General features: G+C 34.8%; 1 protein-coding gene across 1 annotated transcript in view; it reads left to right on the forward strand.

The window, feature by feature from the left end:
• Window positions 1–262: 262 nt before the first annotated feature.
• Window positions 263–18,603, forward strand: part of GALNT13 (polypeptide N-acetylgalactosaminyltransferase 13) — a gene marked incomplete at both ends in the record, with an annotated part of 487,973 nt that continues 469,632 nt past the window's right edge. The window contains one exon of the mRNA XM_080927236.1: window positions 263–404. Coding sequence (XP_080783362.1) covers window positions 263–404 — 142 coding nt within the window. The remainder of the gene's footprint in view (window positions 405–18,603) is intronic.

Genomic DNA, 18,603 nt, shown 5'->3' on the forward strand with positions numbered 1-18,603 from the left:
TTATATTTGAGGAGCGGAATGAGGATCTATCTGGGATTATGAATAAATGAACTACATCACTTATCTTGGAATATACCTACTTTGTACAAAATATCCCTCTATCATAACAAGAATTCTTTCTTTCTTTCTTTCTTGTTTTTTGTTTTTTTTCTGTTCCAATCTAGTGGGATGCATCTTGCTTTTGTCCTGGAGATCACCTCTGTGGCTTGGATTTATCTCAGGAACCTTTGTCTTCAGTCTTCACGTTAATTAGGAATCAAACATGAGGAGATTTGTCTACTGCAAGGTGGTTCTGGCCACCTCTCTGATGTGGGTGCTTGTTGATGTCTTCTTGCTCCTGTACTTCAGTGAGTGTAACAAGTGTGATGACAAGAAGGAGAGATCCCTGCTGCCTGCACTGAGGGGTGAGTGCTCGTGGAGAAAGAGGTGCTGATGCAGCACAGAGGAGGAGCCCTCAACATAGATGAGTTCTGCATGCCTGTGTTAGGAGAGCTTTGTAGCAAACAGTTCACACATATTTAACTATCTGGAAACCTCTATACTTGTACAGCCTTAAAGTGTCTATTTGGAAGAAATGACAGTAGCTCTGCAGACTCTAAGGCAACTGCCAATTTCCAACATTCTAGTGTCCTCTGATTTTATATGAAGAATTATTTTGAAATGTCCCTATTAGACAGGATTTGAAGTCTGTGCTCTTAGAAACTAATCACCTTTAAAAATCAAGCATACAACATAGAGGCAATGATACTAGAATGAGACAGGAGAGAAATAGAGATGATGGGAGATGCATCTAGTAGGCCACCAGAGCCTTAGCTCCAGGTTAAAGACAAAAATAATGTGAGGCATAGTATGACATCACTATTTCTTTAAGGATCAGTTTCAAGGACTAGATATCAGCAAAGTCAATGAATATAATAATGGGTATTAAATGTTTACTTATGAAAACAGACACAAGGGTCAATGTCTTCAAACAGTTTTTTAAAATATACTGTTCCATGGCATTAAGATCCAAAATATGTATGTTTCTAAAATATTCATAATAAATGTGACTTCCAAAATTTAAAACATGCTTAAGGATGTCCAATCCATTGAATTGAAATGGATTATGTGCTTAATAATAACATATTATCTATGCATAGAAGAAACACATTTTCCTTTCAGTTAAAATCTATACATTACTGAGTTATGATTTTTTTTTTCATTAATTTAAAATTAGCAATTTACAGATTATTCTTTAGTCAAAAATACTCTGATAAATGCAATTAAGTTGACAGTATTCTGTTGGAGGAAGATTAGAAAATCATAGAGCATTTCTGAAAATTACTTTTAGTTTGGAATGTTTCAGACAGCTTTCTAAAATAATCTTGCTCGGCAGGAAAAATTATGAGTATCTCCCCCTTTTCAAAAATTGACTGCATCTCTCATGGTAGCGTTGACATAGGATGGATAATGGGAAGTAACTGTGTAACTGATCACTGTATTTCTATTTAGATAGCTTATAAGTATGTTAAGCTTGTATTCCACAATTTTTGGTGGGGAGAACTCTATGAGCCCTACTTTTGATGGATGAACATGAGATCAATTTCTTCATCTTTAAGGAAAACAAACCTAGAATTAGCCTCTCTGTGTTGTTGCTGATGAGTCATCCAGCTGCTGCTTGATTGAAAGTGGAGTGTGTTTGATGCACTGTATCAGTGTGTAATGTCCACCTTATCATCTTTTTTTACTGGTGACATCTTGATTGGTCAGAAGAAACAGCATAATCTGATTTAACAAAACCAGAGTGGTCTTTCTCACAGGTATGAAAAACATGCAGCTCTGGTGGTTTACAAGTTTAGTGCAGAGTTTTAAATACCCAAATGTGAAATATGATGGTGCAAGGAAAAATACATTTTTTCTGCAGCTTATTTTTGTGAAAAAGTAGCCTTATATATTAAATATTGTTCTGGTTTGTTAGGGCTGCTGTAACATGAGGAGTGGGCTGGGTGCCATTTACAGAGCAGGGCTTTGTTTATTTCTTTTTATGGTTTCAGAACTTGGGAAATCCAAGACCAAGGTGCTTGTTAGATCTCAAAGAAAGCAAGGACAAGTGGTTCACTTTTGCTGCCCGTCTTTCTCAGCATTGCTAATACCCAGGCCATGCCAGGGTGGTGATGTGCAGATAAGTCGGTGGGAGTGAGAGCATCTTCATAGAAACAGGGGGAGGGAGGATGTGAGAGGAGGAAATTGGGAAAGGAGATAACATTTGAAATGTAAATACATAAAGTATCTAATAAAGATGCAAAAGAGTATATCTGTAAATACATATACATATTTGTTTGTACCAACAATTAATGAAAGAAGGCATGGTTTGAATAATTCAGGGGAATACACATGATGCTTTGGAGTAAAGAAAGGGAAAGGGGGAAAAGATATAATTATGTTAGAAGCTCAAAAAACAAAAGAAGAAATTTATAAAAATAGTTGGAACAAATGATTTCATCCTTTGTTAAATTCTAGGCTATGCTATGAATCATGTGGAAGTTCAATCAAATGGGCCATTGATTGTCTTTAAGAATCACACATTCTAACCTACTAGTATAGTTACATTACAAAGTATAAAGGAGTGGATGCTGAACAGATTGTTTTCAGAATAAAGGGTTTTGAATCATGGAAGGTATTTTACTTCATGAGTGTTGGGAGTGAGGGGATTGCAAAAGGAATAAAATGCTTTTTAAAATAAAGTTCCATGACATCAGTAAGTTAACCGATAAAATCTTAATCAGACATAAAAAGAATCACTAAATTGTATACTGAAAGCTAGGATAAAGTCAGATTTTAAAGGACGTTGTGAGACTGGAAAGGAATTTTAACTTGTTCTTAGGAAGAGCAGTGCTATTGAAATTTTTTTTAGAAAAGGAAGTGTGTATAACCATCCATATACTTAGAAGGATAAAATCACATACACCATGCAATGGTAGAGGCTGTTTTATCTTGAATACATAATTAGATAGTTAAGTTTTATTTCTTTATTAAAACCACTCAAATTAGATGGTAACCAACAGAATATTAATTCATTTAAATTACCCATATTGCAAACTCATAAGACAAGTGTTAATTCCATTCTCAAAAATTTTATGTTTTTAATTTAATTTATTTTCATTACTTATTCACTTTATATCCTACTCACTGCCCCCCTCCCAGTCACCTGTTTCCAGAGTCCTTCCCCCATCCCTCCTCTTCTCCTATTGGAGGTTGGGGGTCCCTGGTATTCATGTCTCTGTTAGGCTAGATGCTTCCTTTCCCACTGAGGCCAGACAAGACAGCCCTACTAAAAGAGCATACATATCCCATGAACAGGCAGCTCCACTGGGGTTCTTTCCTTGCTACAAGAGATGGCCTCTTCAGGTTCAATATCACTCCCATTGATCTTTGGGCACCTCCCTTTTCCCAGGTATCTATCTGCCTCCTGCTCACCCCCTTGTCAGTTGCAAATTTGCAGATTTCCATTCATTTACATGGCTGTCTAGCTATCTCTCTTGTCCTTTCCCACACCTGATCCTAGCCTTCCCCCATTACTCTCACCATTCCCTTTTTCCCCAAGCTCTCTCCTTTCATCTGCCTTTTATGACCATTTTATTCACCCTCTAAGTGACATTCAAGCTTCCTTGCTTGAGCTTTTCTTCTTGTTTAGCTTGTGAAGCAAGTATAACATGTATTCATTTCTGTAAGGAGTGCAAACTTGTACATTCACTTTGGAAATCAATTTGATGGTTTAGTTGAAAATTGGGAATAGTTCTATCTTAAGAATCAGCTACACAACTCCTGGCCATATACCCAAAAGATGCTCCAAAATACCACATTGATGTTCTACTCTGTTCTTACCAGCTTTATTTGTAATATTCAGAAACTTGTAACAACTTTGATGCCTCTCAACTTGAGACTGAGTAAAGAATATGTGGTAATCCTGCACAATGGAATATTATTAAGCTATTAAAAACAAAGACATCATGAATTTTGCAGGCAAAGGAATGAAAGTTGAGACTATTACCCTGAGAAAGGTAATTACTCCCTAAAGGCCATACATACTATGTACTCCCTTATAAGTGGGTGTTAGCTATAAATTAGCAGGTACCATGTTACCTTCCACAGACCTAAAGAAACTAAACAAGAAGGAAGGCATAGCAAAAAAGCTTGAATCTCATTTAGAAGGGAAAAAATTAATTTGACATCTCAAAAAGTAGGCTCACAAGTCCTAATTTTCCACAATGTATATATCACATATGCACATTTACTTATCAGTTTACCTCAGTAAATCACTAAAATGTAATTACTCATTTTTCTTTTTATTATAATTAAACTATTACCTTACTCGTTTGTCTTTCATATCCACCTCCATACTTCTTACAAAATTCAAATCCACTTTTTTATCCATTTTATCCATGACTAGAACTGATCACTTTATTCGGATAACCAATGTGATGTCCATCCCTGGGGAAGACTAATTCTTCCTCTCTCAGTAGATTTCGATTGCTTATAGCTCTCCACCTAGTGATGATGTTGCATGTGATTCATTCTATCTACATTGAAATGGGAATTGTTGGAATTGTTTGGTTCTTCTTTAGGCAACAGTATGGCATGTTCTTGAGATTTCATGAGTCTTGCTTTCCTATCTCACCTAGAAGGCATAATTCAGAGTGGATTTCCTGATTCTCTGGCTTTTAAAATCTTTACACCTCCCATTCTAGGATGGCTTTTGAGTTAGGTGCAAGAGTTATATTGCAGATTGTAGGTATATCAGTTGTGGATGGGATCCCATGGTCAGTTCTCCATATTTTGAATAGTTGTAGCTTTCCTTGGTCTCTTTCTAGTGTAAAACAAGCTTCTTTAATGAGGGAGGAGAGCTATACTAATTCCTAAGTATAAGGGTAAGTGTTGTGAATACAATTAGAAAATTATACTGGTTTAGGATATAGTAGTGGTACTTTGTGTTATAAGATTAATGACCTCACTAGCAACTAGCTGACTAGATTTACAGTACATTTTGTTTAATATTTTATATCCACCAAACATTATTTGAAGAATAGTTTATGTCAGAGCTAATGATAAATTATAACAAAGAAGACATTGTGTGTAGATTTGTCTCAATGGCCAGATGTGGTCTTGGATTCACTCCCTAATACTGCAAAACCAACCAACCAACCATCCAGGCAAACATTAACAGTGGAATGCCAGAAGACATGTTCTTGTTTTCATTTTTAGCAAGGGAAAAGTAATTAGAATTATGCAAATGAAATGTCAGGATACTCATCCTATGCTATCAAGGGGAGATAGACTATGTAGGATTAAATAAAGAAAACAAAATTAGTAAGGCATAGTTGTCATTAAGGGAAAACTATAACTTTCATTTCTGGAAAGACTTTGAAATGCAGTGTTAACCGAATAGAGAGGACGGGTAACAATACTATATAACTGACCAATAAAATGACAATGGCCAATCAGATATATCCCCAGTGGTAATCAGTGTCACATATGGCGTGTGCTATATCAGAAACAAGCACATAATTTAAAATTTCTGTTAATTTTTTCTGTTCCTACCATTATTACAGAAGATATTGCCTGTCTTACAGGGCTCTTTTTTCGCATGGTCTGATTTAAATTTTACATGTTCCCGTGATCATAGAGTTTATGTTTAGGATTTAAAGAAATAAATAAATTGTTGCAGCAAAAGTAAGTGTCATATTTGTTACACAGAAAGTTTTGCTTTCACTCTTTAAAGTGTCTTTCATTAATTTATAATTTGGTTTGCCATTCAAATTTATAGCCTAGAAGCTCCCCCCCTCACAGTCTGCCTTGTGTTTCAGCCTTAATAATGCCTTTTTACTTACAGAGGCTTAGAAAATGTCATTGCATATATGTGTGGTAATATTGGTAATATTGAAGGAACTCTTAATGGACTATGTATCAGGGAGAAGTGAGGAATCGGTCTAATGCATGAGTGATACAGAAGACTTTGAGAAGGGTCTAGTTAGTGGGTATTTACTCCAACATGAAAAGTATGGAATATTAAAAAAAATCAGAGGTAATGATTATAATAAAACAATATTGGCAGCTTTGAAGTGGAAAAATCAAATTAAAAAGCAAGAGTATCAAGAATAAACTGATTTATAGAACAGGCCTCAGTGTTAGTGACTACAAGTTAGGGAATTATTGAGGGATTACATAATTTTAAATCATCATATTGAGGTATCCAAATGGCTAATTTTGACAAATTTCAAAACATAGGGCCCTGTTTCTTCCTCATAATTATAAATCATCCATGGAAATTTATGACTTCATTCTTCCATCAGCTATTGACATTCACTAACCTAATTTTTACAAAAATTGTTTAGTTTGATCTTGTAGGGATCCGAAGACTGGGATCTTGTATCCACCAACTCCAATGCTTGACTGTGTCTGCTCAGCGTTATGAGTTTTAGGTTAATCATTGTTTTGAGCATTATCAGTGGTTCGATCAAACTGAATAAGTGACACAGGGTAATTTATTTAGGATTAAAGTATATTTGTTCTAGTCCCTGAGTGTTGGTAATCTAGGGTCAACTGATTGAATTCTTGGCCCCAGTAATACAATGAATTGCTTTATACTCTTGAGTAAGGCCATTGTATCTTCAGATAGGAGCCCAGGTCAGGGAGACCCACTCCATCAGCTTTTGTAGCAGTATGTGTCCACTGAGGAGGGTTCTGCCTCTGTTATCTAAACAAATCCTATATACTCTACATCAAGACAGCTGAACATTAGGGAGCAGGAATCCAAGACATATGTGGGAGGCATCCATTAAAATTTAAACCCTGGCATATGGACAGACAGCAATTGTTTACCCTTTCCCTTAATGGGCATTTAGGTTGTTCTCATTTTTTTTAACAGTGATGAATAGATCCTGCTACATTTATGTACAAATCTGTGTTTGGACATATGTTCTCATAACTCCTAGAAAGATACCAAGTAGTAGAAATGCTGAGTCATATGCTAAGTTTGTGTTTAATTTTTGAGGTGCTGCCAGTCTGTTTTGACAACTCATAGGACTGTTTTCTGCTCCCCTCGGCAGCATAGGAGCGTTCTGGATCCTCAACATCTTTGCCAGAGCTTCACAGCCACGTGTGTTAACTTTAACCCAGTTTAGTTAAGGTTTTGTAGAATACACTGTTAGTTTCATTATTTGCTTTTTTTGTTAACTATAGAAATTTCATATAATTTTATGTTGTTCTGTAGTCTTTTATGAACTGTTTATGTTTTTCTTATTCTCAAATTAAATTATGTGTTGCTTCCTTTAAAAATATGTTTTTGAAAGTAGTTATTTTAAATTTTGATAAAATGTAATGCATTATTTTAAAAGATGTATTTATTTTATCTTTATATGTAAATATGAGTATTATTCATTATATATATGTATATATATATATGTATACACACACATGATGTTTTGATTGCATGTATGTATATACATTACATTTCTGTAGAGGCCAGAAGAGCGTGTTGGATCTCTGGAACTAGACTTAAGAATTATTGTTAGCTGTTATGTGAGTTTTGGGAACAATATCCAGGTCATCTGCAACAGCAGCAAGTACTTTTGATGGCTGAGGCATCACTCCAGCTTTATATGGACATATGGTCATTATTTTCTATTTTCACTTCTTATGTATAATTTAATTTGTCTCCTATGTATAAGATCTTTAATCAAACCAAAACCATGACAGTCTAACTGTGATAAAATTTTCTATAAAATTTGTTTTTAAAGGTTTGCTAAATTATTGTCCATAAGAAAAAAGATAATTATAAAAATCTAAGATAGCAATAACAGTAACAGCAATGAAAACCCAAATTATTATATCTGTGATATGTTAATTATTTTTATAAATATTTAATTTTTAAACTTATTTTTGTCATTTATAATGGACTACCATTTTACGAAATAACTCTCTAAAATTTGTTAGTTACATAAATGGTACTTTTGAATATTTCCTTTAGTTTTAATTTTGCTTTTTAAAATTTCTTGTTTGTAGATCTCATTCATATCTTTACCCATTTCTTCCAGCCCCTCTTGTGTGTCTGCCTCCATTTCTTCTCCTTAATGGCCCTCAGTGTCTATGTGTGTGCGTGAAGATTTGTTATATATGTAAGCATTTCAGTCTAAATGTGATAATGATTTAATTTTATGAAGTTTAAATTTTTAAAAATTTTACACTCAAGATTTTATCCCCTTCCAATCCACCGTCCTACTGGCCCACATCCGCTCCACCTGTCTCTGTGAGGATGTCCTCACTCCACCCATCCCACCAGACCTCCAAACTCCCTAGGGTCTCCAGTCTCTTGAGGGTGAAGTGTTTCTTCTCTGACTGAACCCAGAACCTATCGTCTTCTGCTGTCTATGTGCCGAGAGACTCACATCAGCCAGTGTGTGCTGCTGGCTGGTGATCTAGTATTTGAGAGATCTCAAGGGTCCAGGTTAGTTGACACTGCTGGTCCTCTTACATGGTCACCCTCCTCTCAGCTTCCTCCAGGATTTTCCTAATACAACCACATGAGTCAGCATCTTTTGTTGGTTGGTTGGGTGCAAATATCTGTATGTGACTCTTTTAGCTGCTTGTTCCATCTTTCAGAGGGCAGTCATGACAGGTCACTTTGGATGAGCGTTCCACAGCCTCTACAATGGTGTCAGGCCTCGGGGCCTCCCCTTGAGCTGGGTCTTCCTTTTGGCCTTTCCCTGGACTTTCTTTTCCTCATGCTTTTCTCCAGTTCTATCTCTGCAGTTTTTTTTTTTTCCCAGACAGGAACAATTATGAGTCAGAGTTTTGACTGTACCATAGCAACCCTATCCCTCACTTGATGCCCTATCTTTCTGCTGGAGGTGGGCTCTACAAGTTCCCTCCTCTCTGTAGAAAAGCAAATCTAGGATTCACTCATGCTTTTTGTCCTGAAGGTCTCTTACCTCCAAGTCTCTGGTACATTTTGGAGGGTACTGCCAACATTCTGTCTCCTAAGATAACCTACTGAGTTTGACTGTTTCCATTCTTTTCACTGGCCTTCAGGGTTTAAGTCCTTTTCTGCCACCCAGTACCAGACCATGTTCCCCTCCCACCATCGCCATCTCCATTCTCTACCAGGTTCCCTTCTACCGCTGTGGTTGCTTTCTTCTCTGTCCATTGTGGGACTGAGTCATCCTTGATTGTTGACATTCTTGAGTTCTGTGTATTTTGTATTTTGTGTATTCTGTACGTTTTTTTTTTTTTTTTTTTTTTTTTTTTTTTTTTTTTTTTTTTTTTTGGCTAGTAGGACATACCTTACATGTCCTTTTGGGTCCAAGTTACCTCACTCAGGATGATATTTTCTAGTTCTACCCATTTTCCTGCAAAACTCAAAATGTCCTCATTATTAATGTCTGAGTACTATATCATTGTGCAAATGGACCACATTTTTTGTATTCATTCTTCTGTTTTAGGACATCTGGTTGTTTCCATGTTCTGGCTATCAAAAATAAGGCCATAATGAATATAATGGAGAATGGTGGGGCATTTTGGGGTATATTTCTAAGAATGGTCTTGCTGAGTCTTTAGGTAGATCTATTTCCAATTTTCTGAAGAACCTCCAAATTGATTTTCAGAGTGTTTGAACATGTTTGCAATGCTATAATCAATGGAGGAGTATTCTTCTTTCTTCACATCCTCACAGATGTGTTGTCACATGAGGTTTTGATCTTGGCTATTCTGATTGCTGTATGGTCCCATCTTAGGGTTCTTCTGATTTGTCATTCTCTGATCACTAAGGACTTTAAGTATTTCTTTAGGTGTTTCTCAGTCATTTGAGATATCTTTGTCGTTAATACTTGGTTTAGTTGTATACCTTGTTTTTTGGCTGGGTTGTTTGATATTTTGGTGGTTAGCTTCTTGGGTTCTTTATATGTTTTGGTTATTAGCCTCTATTGAATGTGGGGTTAGTGAAGATTTGTTCCCACTCTGTAGATTGCTGATTTATCGTACTGGCTTTGTTCTTTGCTTGACAGAAGCTTTCCAGTTTCATGAGGTCCCGTTTATTTATTCTTGATCTTAGAGCATGAGCCATTAGAATCCTGTGTAGAAAATTTCGCCCTGTGCCAGTGAGTTCAAGCCTCTTTTCCACTTTCTATTCTATTACATTCAGTGTGTCTAGATTTATGTTGAGGTCATAGATCCACTTGTACTTTAGCTTTGTGCAGGATTACAAATATGGGTTTATTTTAATGTTTCTATACACCGATAGCCAGTTAGATCATTGCCATTTATTGAAGATGCTTTCTTTTTTTCTATTGTATATTTTTGGCTTCTATATCAAAGATCAAGTATAAGTGTGTGGTTTTATTTCTGGGTCTTTAATTCTATTCCATTGATCAACCTATCTGTCTCTGTATCAATATCAGGCATTTTTTAAATTGAAATTTCTCTGTAGTGTTGCTTGAAGTCAGGGATGGTGATTCTCACAGCTGTTTTTTAATTGTTGAGAATTGTTTTTGCTATTCTCATCTTTTGCCCTTTCCAGATGAATTTGAGAATTGCTTTGTCATGCCTTGGAAGAACTGTGTTTATATTTTGATGGGATTGAATGGATCTGTAGAAGCCATTAGTAGGATGGCCATTTTTACTATGTTAACTCTGCCAATCCATGAGCAAGGCAGTTCTTTCCATTTTGTGAGATATTCTTTGATTTCTTTCTTGAGATACTTGAAATTATTGTCATAGAGATATTTTGTTTATTTTGTTAGTCTTACCCCAAGATATTTTATATTATTTGAGGATGTTTTGAAGGAAATTGTTTCCCTAATTTCTTTCTCAGCCTGTTTATCATTTGGTTAAAGGAAGGTTGATGATTTGAGTTAATTTTATATCTGGTCACTTTGCTGAAGTTGTTTTTCATCAGTAGAAGTTCTCTGGCAGAACTTTTGGGGTCACTTATGTATACTATAATATACCATCTGCAAATAATGAAACCTTAATTTCATATTGCCAATTTGTATCCCCTTGATCTCTTTTTGTTGTCTTATTGTTCTAGATAGTGCTTTGAGTACTATACTGAATAGATATGAGGAGAGTGGGCACCCTTGTCTTGTTCCTCATTCTAATGGTATTGCTTCAAATATCTCTTTATTTAATTTAATATTGGCTGTTACTTTGCAGTAAATTTCTTTTATTATGTTAATATGTGCCTTGAATTTTTAATCTCTCCAATACTTTTAACATGAAGGGGCGTTGTATCTTGTCAAACGATTTTTCTGTAACTAAGGAGATGATGTGACTTTTCTTCTTTGAGTTTGTTTATGTCATGGATTATGTTAATTGATTTTTATATATTGAATGAACCTTGCATTCTTTGGATTTATACTACTTGATCATGGTGATTGATGGTTTTGATATGTTCTTGGATTCAGGTAGCAAAAATTGTGTTGAGTATTTTACATCAATTTTCATAAGTGAGATAACCAAGTTATCATTGAGTAGAGAGTTTTTCAGTTTCCACATCTCTGCAGGTTTTCTGTTTTGTTTGATTGTTTTCTTTTGCTGTTATTGCAGACCAGCCTTAGACTTTGGTGTTCTGATAAGTTACATGGGATTATTCGATATTCTTGTATCTGTGTAGGGTAGTTTTGGGACAAATTATGTGGTAAGTTTTGGAGACAGTAACATGAGGTGCTGAGAAGAAGGTCAATTTTATTTTAGGATGAAATGTGCTGCAGGTATCTGTTAAATGTAATTGGTTCATAACCTCTCTTAGTTTCACGTTGTCTCTTTAATTTCTGTTTTAATAACCTGTCTATTGGTGAGAGTGGAGTGTTGAAGTCTCCCACTATTATTTGTGTGGGGGTTCAATGTTTTTTTTTTGAGCTTTAAGAATGTTTATTTTACTTATTATTATTTTAATGAATGTGGATGCCCTTGAATTTGCTGCATAGATGTTCAGTATTGAGACTTTCTCTGGGTGGATTTTTCTCTTTAGTGAATATTAAATAACTTTCTCATCATGTTTGATAACTTTGAGTTGAACATCTATTTTATTGGATATTAGAATGGTTTCTTGGTACCATTTGCTTGAAAGATGTTTTTTTATCCTTTTACTCTGATATAATTCTGTCTTTGTTATTGAGGTGTGTTTTTTGTAGTTTGCAAAATGTTTGAGTATCCAGTCTGTCAGCTTATGTCTTCTTTTTTTCTTTACAACTTTATTTTTAAAAAACCAGAGATACCTGTACAGATTATTAAAAGCATTTTAACATAAGACTATATGAATATATTTTTGTCAGTACTTGATTTTTTTTAAAGGTTTGAGAGTATTTATTGAAATCATACTATTCACAATGACCATAAAGTATATGTAAAAGAAAACATAACATGGAAATTTTCAAAGTTTTCTTGGTGTATAAAGATTAAACATAATGATTTTTAAATACCAAAAATTACCACAAGCCTATCTTCTTAGCTCTTGAGTTAATGATTTAAGTTCTAGGAGTACCCCATTTTGAGAGGGTGCTATACACTTATTGTTTTTTTTTTTTATGTCTTTTTATAGGTGACTTGAGTCCATTAATATTGAGAGATATTAAGGAGAGATGACTATTGATTTCTGCTGTATTTGATTTTATAGGTTGCCTTATGTGCTTGTGTTTCTTTCTTTTTGGCTTTGTTGTGAGATATTAGTATTTTGACTTTTTTTGTTGTAGATACCATAATTGTGTTGGAGTTTTCATTTTAGGATCCTCTGTGGGGCTGGATTGGTAGACAGATACTCTTAGAATTTGGTTTTGCCCTGAAATATTTGATTTCTCCATCTACGTTGATTGAGAGTTTTGCTAGGTTCAGTAGCCTTAGGTGGCATTTGTATTCTTTTAAAGTCTGTACGACCTCTGACTAGGTCAGGTTTTATAGTCTCTGTTGAGAAGTCTGGTGTAATTCTAATTGATCTACCTTTGTTTGTTAGTTGTGCCTTTTCCTTTGCAGCTTTTAATATTATTTCTATGTTCTGTGGATTTAGTGTTTTGATTATTAAGTGGGTAGAAGATTTCCTTCTCCAGTCCTATTTGTTTGGTGCTCAAATGTTTCTTGTACATTTATTGCCATTTTATTCTTTTGGTTGGGGAAATATTTGTCTATGATTTTGAGCAGGGAATTTTCATTCTCCTCTATTTTAATTATTCTATAGTTTGGTCTTTTTATTGAGTCCTGAATTATCTAGATTTTTGGTGGTAGTAGTTTTTATGTTTTGAATTTTTTCAACAGTAGTATCAAACACTTCTCAGGTGTCTGCTATACCTGAGAATCTCTCTTCTATCTCTTGTATTCTGTTGGTAATACTTACATCTGTAATTCCTGACCTCTTTCTAGGGTTTCAATTTCCAGGTTTGACTCTATTTGTGTCTTCCTTATTGGTTCTATCTCCACCTTTAGGTCTTGGGAAACTTTATGCAATTCCTTAACCTGTTTACCTGTGTTTTCCTGAATTTCTCTCAATGAGTTAGTTGTATTATCTTTAAAGGATTCGCTTAACTTCATGTGATAGGGTTTTGGTTCAGCTTCCTGATTTTTAGGTGTATTTCTGTATTCAGAGCTTGATGTGGTGGAAGAAGTAGGTTCTGATGATGGTCATGTATATTGGCTTCTGTTGATTATGATCTTGTGTTTGCCTCTTGCTGTCTGGTTATCCCTGGTGTTTACTGGTCTGACTCAGTTTAGGGTCTGCCTCTTTTGTCTCTGGGTTGATACAGGTTGTTTGCCTAGTTACTCTGTGTACAGTAGTACTTCTGGGATCCCTTCAAACTCTGGTGTCCTCGGTACAGTGGATCTCCTGGGATGTCTTCAGCTGTGGGGTCAAATTCCCTAGTGCAGGAGATATCTTAGGATGCCTCAGGATGTGGTATCAAATGCTCTGAGAGCAGCCAATAGGATATGTGTCTTCTGGGAATTAGACTAGCTAGCAGTCAAATGCTCTGAATGCAGTGGATCTTCTGGTATGCCTCAGGATATAGTCTTTTCCATGGAGCAGACTAGCTAGCAGTTTGGCCCAGCAGAAAGGGCCAGGCAGAAGGGGAGTGGTATTCAGTGGGTTGTGATGGCTTGGGAGGTGGGGTGGGTTCCCAAATCAACTGGTCTCTCAGCCGCAGCTTTGGGACTTTGGGTGGGGTGTTTTACCAAATGCTGTGAGTGCAGAGGATTCTCTGGTATGCCTCAGGATATAGCCTCTTCTAAGGATTAGATTCGTTGTCTGTCTGTCCCAGCAGAAAGGAAGCTAAACTTCTTTAAAAGTAGTTCATGTTTTTAATCATAACACAACTTACACTAAACATAAAAATAGAATAAAAATAAAGGAGAAAAGTAGCTTGTAATCATAAACTGATTTTATTTAAATTTTGTTCAATTTCAACATTTCATTCTTCACAATTTTTATAACTGCCATAAAAATTAAATTATTCACATTTTTACCACTAAATATTATCAATATTTCATAATGAAATTATCTGGAGATGTTATTGATTGCTTTCTGTAGTATAGCTACATACTTTAGTAGAGTGTAGGTTATGAGATCAGTTTTTCAAATATGTAAGTGCTCTTTATATCAGTCTATTTTTTGATTTTTTATAAACATAATCTATCAGGTCTCATTATCACTATATGAGAATGTTCAAATCAAGACTATATTTATAATATAAATTTTGGTGCATCTGATGATTAATTATTTTACAATCAGGTATTATGTGATTAAAAAAAGCTATCAGAAAATTTTAGCCACTTACCTGCATTATGAAATATTTAAATACTGTTTTCTTAAATAACATTCTATATAACACATTGTAACTTTCTTAAATATTTCCCTTTGCATTTTAAAAAGAGAAATAAAAAATTAAAACAGTTACTTTCTTACTCCTTAATGACATTGTTACCATGTCCTATGGCTGTACTGTGCTTTCAATCCATCTTTAGAGTAGTCTCCAACATATAATTTGTTTCATTTTTTATTGTATCTGTTTAGTTCATGCCTATGTAGTTTTATATAGAGTGTGATTTGATGTCAAAAATAATTTCCTGAAAGATCAGAATTATTCTTCATCCAGGTGACATTATTGCCTTTTAGTTAGGAGTACTGTGCATGCTGACAGTACCTTCCCTGCCTTCAGAGATTTTGTTGCCTCAGAACTGACTGTGCAAAGCCCTCAACTCAAGGTATCTTGTTTACTGCTCTGTCTTCTAGCATCTGTATGATGATATGAGAATTTGCTTATGAAAATGTTATGTTTCACTACTCGTATCTTGTAGCTGGCCTGTCATTATATTGAATAAAATCCAAAGTCTTGAAAATGGCTTACCAAATTTTTAACTGGTACCCTGAGCTTATTGTGACTAAATGCCCAGTATTCTCTCACACTCACGCCTACCCTGTGTCCTGACTACTCTAGGACCACAGACAGTATTTTTGTACAAGTGGCCTTCTCCTTTCTGTTTTTTTCTGTAATTAAAAAAAAAAACCCTTTCATAGTCTTATTTTCTTCACAGATGTCACTGACTCACATAGCTTGAAGGCCACACCTTAAGTGTCTCCTACTCCTATACTCTCTGGCTTCCACTGATAAAGATAAATATTCATCCCTGACATATTTTATGTGTTATTTATTCTCTTTTTTTGTAAGATCACAACCATTGCTTAGACTGGCATTTCATAAATGATTGCTTCATAAATTCCACCAGAGAACTACTACAGCTGATAAACAAGTTCAGCAAAGGGGCTGGATATAAAATTAACTCAAACAAATCAGTATCCTTCTATATTCAAAGGACAAACATGTGGAGAAAGAAATTAGGGAAAAGATACCATTCACAATACTCACAAAAACTATGAAATAACTTGGTGTGACTATAAATAAGCAAGTGATAGACCTTTAAAACTCTAAAGAAGGAAATTAAGGAAGACCTCAGAAAATGGAAAAATCTCTCATGCTCATGGATTGGAAGGATCAACATTTTAAAAATGATCATCTTACCAAAAGCAATCTACAGATTCAATGCAATCCCCATCAAAATTCCAACCTAGTTATTCACTGAGTTGGAAAGAGCAATGTGCAAATTCATTTGGAATAACAAAAGACCTAGAATAGCAAAATACATCCTCAACAACAAGAAAACATCTGCAGGAATCACTATCCCTGACCTCAAGCTATATTACAAGGCAATTGTGCTGAAAACTGCATGGTACTGGTACAGAAATAGGCATGTGGATCAATGGAATAGAATAGAAGATCCAGAAATGATCCCTCATGTATATGGTCACCTGATTTTTGACAAAGGAGCTGTAAACATTCAATGGAAAAAGGACAGCCTATTCAACAAATGGTGCTGGTCCAACTGGCACTCAGCATGGAGAAGAATGAAAATCGACCCTTTCTTATCTCCTTGTACAAAGCTCAAGTGCATGTGGATCAAAGATCTCCACATTAAACCAGGTACTCTGAAACTATTAGATAAGAAAATAGGGAAAACCTTAGAACTCATAGGCACAAGAGAAAATTTCTTAAACAGAACACCAATAGCTCAAGCTCTAAGGTCAAAGATTGACAAATGGGACTTAATGAGATTTCAAAGTTTCTGTAAGGCTAAACACAGTATCATGAAAACAAAACGGCAGCCAACAGAGTGGGAAAAGATATTTACCAACCCCACATCAGATAGAGGCCTAATATCCAAGGTATACAAATAACTCAAAAAGCGAGATATCAGAGAATCAAACAACCCTATTAAAAAATGGGGTACAGACTTAAACAAAAAGTTCTCAATCGAGGAATATCGAATGGCTGAGAAACATCTAAGAAAGTACTCAATATCCTTAGCCATCAGGGAAATGCAAATCAAAACAACCCTGAGATTCCACCTCACAGCAGTCAGATTGGCCAAGATCCAAAACTCAGATGACAATAGATGCTGGCGAGAATGTGGATAAAGACGAACAATTCTCCACTACTGGTGGGGTGGTAAACTGATACAACCACTCTGGAAATCAGTCTGGCGATTCCTCAGAAAAATGGACATAGTAATACCTGAAGACCCAGTTATTCCACTTCTGGGCATTTACCCCAGAGATGCTCCAACATTCAACAAATTTACATGTACCACAATGTTCATTGCAGCTCTATTTATAATAGCTAGAAGCTGGAAAGAACCCAGATGTCCTTCAGTAGATTAATGGATACAAAAATTGTGGTACATTTACACAATGGAGTACTACTCAGCTATTAGAAACAATGGCCTAACGAAATTCTTAAGAAAATGGATGCATCTAGAGAATATCATCCTGAGTGAGATAACCCAGTCACAAAAGAATAAACATAATATGCAGTCGCTGATAATGGGATACTAACCCCAGAAAGCTCTGAACACCCCAGAAACAACCTACAGACTATGTGTAGTTCAAGAAAAAAGAAAAAAAAAGAATATAATTTAATTGAAATAGAACTGCATCACATCCCCCTTTCCTTCCTACAGCCCCTTCCAGTTTCTCTTCTATCTACTCAAATTAATAACCTCTTTTCTATATTATTTTTACATATATACATATGTGTATGTATATGTACCACAAATACTTAATTATAACCCTATAGAAAATGTAATTGTTTACTTTTATGCAAAAATGCTTAAAAATCTGTTCATTTATCTTTGTTTTTTAAAATAAAGTTAAAAAATGATCATGATTGAAATATCTGCACCCCAAGATTCAAATTTTGTTCTCATAATAACACACTACTGGAGTGAATCATTCTCTAATTCCAACTAGAAATTTATAGAGAGCAGGAATAATACATAAACATGAGCAATAAAAAAAAAAACCCACAAATTTACCAACATCATTTTGTCAACAGTTTAAAACTACATTCATTTCATTTAGTTTGTAACTATATAGTTTTAAATAAACTGAATACATCACCATGTGGGAAAGCTTTCAGGTACATTTGTGACTATCTGGCATCTAAAATACCATCTAAACAAACAGAATAAATCACACATATGGCAAATAAAAATAAATAATTATTGTAGAACTGTAGTACACAAAAATTCCTCGGTTTTTGTAAAACCAAAAATAACTTTATTTGGAAATGGTTTCTTTGGAAATATAATTAGCTAATGCTGTAGGTATTATGGAAGTTGATTCTTAGCTAATCTAGAACCCTAATAGTACAAATAACACCCTAATTATGGACTCACAGTGAAGAATTGATTGTATCTTAATAGTTTCAGCCACCAATTTATGGTAGTTTTCTCTATATTTGCTTGTTTGTTGCAGTCATAGAAAACTTATTCCCAATCTGAAACATTATTATATTCTTTTTCAAAAGATAATAGACCTGTTCCAAATCATATGGTATTTTCTTTGTAATACTGAAGAGACCCTTCCTTTTTTAAGGCACATCTATAACCTAATGGTCTATTAGTACAACCTCAATAGTTGGATGAAAAATATCTTTAGAAAAACTCTCTAATTAAGAATACATTAACAGAATCTTATCTATATTTGAAAATGTGAGATATTAAGAATATAACTTTGATTCATTTTGTAGTAGATTT

This window comes from Micromys minutus, assembly GCF_963924665.1.
Source record: "Micromys minutus genome assembly, chromosome: 13".
Taxonomy (NCBI): Eukaryota; Metazoa; Chordata; class Mammalia; order Rodentia; family Muridae; genus Micromys; species Micromys minutus.